At 33.2% G+C, this 3,883-nt stretch overlaps 1 protein-coding gene across 1 annotated transcript; it reads right to left on the minus strand.

Moving 5' to 3' along the window:
- Positions 1–2,580: 2,580 nt before the first annotated feature.
- LOC108745898 (E3 ubiquitin-protein ligase RNF181-like) lies at positions 2,581–3,452 on the minus strand. Its single transcript, XM_018482306.1, has 2 exons — positions 2,911–3,452; positions 2,581–2,772 (listed from the first exon to the last, which is right to left on the minus strand). The coding sequence occupies exons 1-2, from the start codon at positions 3,214–3,216 to the stop codon at positions 2,638–2,640; spliced, it is 441 nt and encodes a 146-aa protein (XP_018337808.1). The 5' UTR covers positions 3,217–3,452; the 3' UTR covers positions 2,581–2,637.
- Between the last annotated feature and the right edge of the window lie 431 nt (positions 3,453–3,883).

Consider the following 3,883-nt stretch of genomic DNA (forward strand, 5'->3'; position numbering starts at 1 on the left):
ATATATCGATATGGACGAATTAACAGCATCATCGGGACTTATGATCGCGACGATGATGATGGTTAATATTATTATTATTGCTATTATTATGGTTATTGATTATGATTATTATGGAATGACGATTATTATTATAACGAGAAAAAAGAAGCTAATGCATTATATAAAAAAAAATAAAAGTAATTACACTTAACACTTACGTTAGGAAGCTAGATACATACATTTGATGCAAGCGAGAAAATGGAGTAATCCACGCGTTCGACGAGAAGTCTGTAAGTGACATAAAAAAAATTAACGTCGTACATTTCTATATCATGGTAGAACACGGGGACGTATATAAAGGACTAATATTTTTTAGCGAACGTCGCGGATATCTACATTTCGTCAAAAGAATGAGATACGAAATGGGCAAGTTTATGATAAAAAGAGAAGAAAAACGTTAAATATCATTGATCTATATAAATCTGTCTTTCATATATATTTCCGTTGAGATGATATATTATGTTAAATCGACGAAAATGGATTCTGAGACGTCGTGTCGAATCTGAAACCATGTATCGATGGACGAAAAAGGGTCTCCCGACGTTTGCATTTACGCGCCACGGACGTGTTCCCGTATTCGAACGTAACTTTAAACGATTTCATTTCACCGTTCGTTTTATCTTATGTGAATGCCGAGCCGAAAGTTCTGTACGACGTACCTTATCCCACTTGAAGCTCGCATACAGATTATACAGATAACTAGCTATTACGGACATGGCCATTAGCAGAGAAATGTATCATTCAAGATAGTTTATCATTAAAGAAACGGTAATCATCATAGATATATTAACGACATTATTTATATTATTACGCATATTATATATAAATAATTGATAACATACTAACCCCCTCTAGGGTGAAGTACTGCGAGGGGGGAAGGAAATATAGGAAAGGGAGAAAAACTACGAAAGGATCGCATCCACGTGGGCGCGACGGCGGCGGTGCGTCGTTTTTTTTCGGAATGTCGTCACCGATATGAGAGTGAAAAAAAAAGGATGATGAATAAACCGCCAATTACTTTAACTTCGAGTAATATTATTTGTATATGCCGAACGATTATGCCGTTTTCAGCGCAACATATTTTGGCAATTCTCTTTGGTGATATGGTTCATAGCGATCGTGTTTCGGTGAGAAAGAGACAGAATGAAAGCGAGAGAGAATGACAGAATGAGCGAGCGAGCGAGAGAAATTGTGAGAAAGAGAGGGAGAGAAAGAAATGGAGAGAGAGAAAGAATGAGAAATAGCGTGAAAGAAGATGAAGAAATTGGAGAGAGGGAGAGAAAGGGGAATAAAAGAGAGTAAACCAAACGAACAAAATAAAAATCAGAAGTTTCTATACTTTTTACGGAGATTGTTATAGTCTAAGCGCACACTGATCAAGGCATTCGTCGCTCGGCAAAAAAACATAATACAATTATTAATATAAAATTTATAACAGAAATAAAAATAAATGAAGTTAATATGTACACTGTATAATAAACATTATTTCCTATTAATAATTCATCGTCTTTTTATTCAATCGTCTTTTGCATCACAAAACGAAAAGCATTCTATATCATATATTATACGAAATATATGCTCTATATATATTTTTTTATAGTTTTCTTTTATTATGAGACATTTTCTTTAATAAATAAGTATAAATCCTATCAATATTACTGATTACATAATCGCTAACTATTTTTCCAACTAATTTAAAACTCTAGTTAATGATGATGTGAACATTTTCAATAGTGATATTTTTCAATCTGTATAACGTAAAGTGAAAAACAATTTTTAATAACAAAACTCAATCAACGGGCGAAGTAAGAGTCAACCACATTTTTTAATTTTTACATAAAATTATATATTATATTAACCCTTATGTGGCCAACCAGGTACCCGGGTACCTATGGTCGCACATTTTGTTGAATAACTTTTTTTCTTAAAAATATTGGCTAAAATCGTCTCGGATCCCCATTATTTGACCGATTTCCTATAAAATTATGCATTAGAAAGTTTTTTTTTTATTTATTTTCACAAAAAATTTCGAGTTTCAAAAAAAGTAGTGCTGGAGCTTCCCCCACCTCCGTACGTTTCGTTCTAAATCTGTGAACACTGGGTATACATTCGTTTCAAAAATATTCTAGAACATTACTCAGGTATAGAAGAATGTAGAGATCCTTCTACTTCCCTACCTTTTTAGTTCAATGCACCTGGCCTTCGAAATAAAGAGGGTAACGGCATAGCTGCCAGCGTTTTATATCTGACTAAGGATAACAAAAGGTCACTATATACAATAATACTATTATATTTAGCTTAGAATATATTCGTCAACTGTAAATAAATCAATATCCATCAAATAGATAAAGATAACTAAGGCTACAGCACGTTTTTAGCCATAAATTTGTATAGAGGTACCCGGGTACCTCGGTTGGCCCCGGTACAAGATTTTTTGGTTGGCCACATAAGGGTTAAACGCGATGAAACATCACGCCAAAAGTGTGGTTGACTCTTACTTCGCCCGTCGATTGAGTTTTGTTATTATGTTTTGAAAGAGTCCTTTGAATTTGTTTATTTATTTTAAAAACAATTTTCTAATTAAATATCACACATTTACTACATAAACATAGAATTATGCAATGATTCCAAATCCTTCTCTCTTTCTACCGCTCGTTTCTTTTCTTTCCTGTACATTTCATAATCTTCATCGTCTGTTGGCAATTCGTATCGACAGAGTGGACACGAATTAGTCTGAAAATGCGAAGTTATAAATATTTAATATATAGCAAATCTTCTTGCATATTCCAATTCTAATTGTAATTATTATTTTTGATAACACGACGCAATTTGTATATTATTTTTCTATATGTTCACTCAAATAAATTCTACCTTTTCTAACCATGGTATTATGCATTCTTGATGAAATACATGTTGACAGGGCATTGATTTTGCTTTATTGCCTATTTCGAATTCTTTTAGACAAACGGGACACTGTTTGTTTTCATTGGATTCAATTTTAATTTCAGGCAAATTAGCCACGGCGTCCTTTGACGCTGGCGGTGGAAGTTCTGTATCTTGCCCGACCAAGTCCCACATGCCAAAATCCCGTAGAAACCGGGCCATGTCAATTAAATGATTCGGCGCTTCTCCATCACTCAAAGGCGACCAGCCCATCTCCGTGAAATAATCGGACATTTCGTTGCAATTGCTATAAAAGTCTGCTTCACAGATAAAACGACATAATATCGATTACGTATAACGTTCGGGATGTATAGAGATTTCACTTTTATCTTTGATCTTAATAATCAAATTATCGTTTCGTGGACTTCTTGTAACACTATTGTAAAGCTATCACTACACAACCGTGCGCAACTGTACATCAATGCGTGTCTGTTAAAAACTTCGAGTCATGTGAAAACTAACAATCACAGTTTGGAGCACAGAATAAAAGGATGTTAGAAAGCATTCATTCAACTAAATGTCGAAGCGGACGTTATCGTAACTAAATTGTACATTCACTAGTTCAATATTAATCCTAAACAGAAATTATTGTTTTACGTTGTAAAATAATAGATATTAAAAGGATTTTAATGCATGTATTTTATTGCAAAGAAGAGTATAACTAAAGAGTATTACTGAAAGAAAGAAACATATTTTCTTTCTCATTTCTGAGTAACTTTGTTAGCTACCATAGTCTGATAAAGAAACTCTCTATAAACGATAATTTTTTACTGAAAATATCGGACAGTATCGGTTTATTAGTAATTACACTGATTGTTAGTCTTATCTGTTGCGTAAATTATTTTAAGGCCTAAATTATTTTAATTTTTATAGTTATTATTTTTATAATACATGTTACGCA

Source organism: Trachymyrmex septentrionalis, unplaced genomic scaffold, assembly GCF_001594115.1.
Source record: "Trachymyrmex septentrionalis isolate Tsep2-gDNA-1 unplaced genomic scaffold, Tsep1.0 scaffold158, whole genome shotgun sequence".
Taxonomy (NCBI): domain Eukaryota; kingdom Metazoa; phylum Arthropoda; class Insecta; order Hymenoptera; family Formicidae; genus Trachymyrmex; species Trachymyrmex septentrionalis.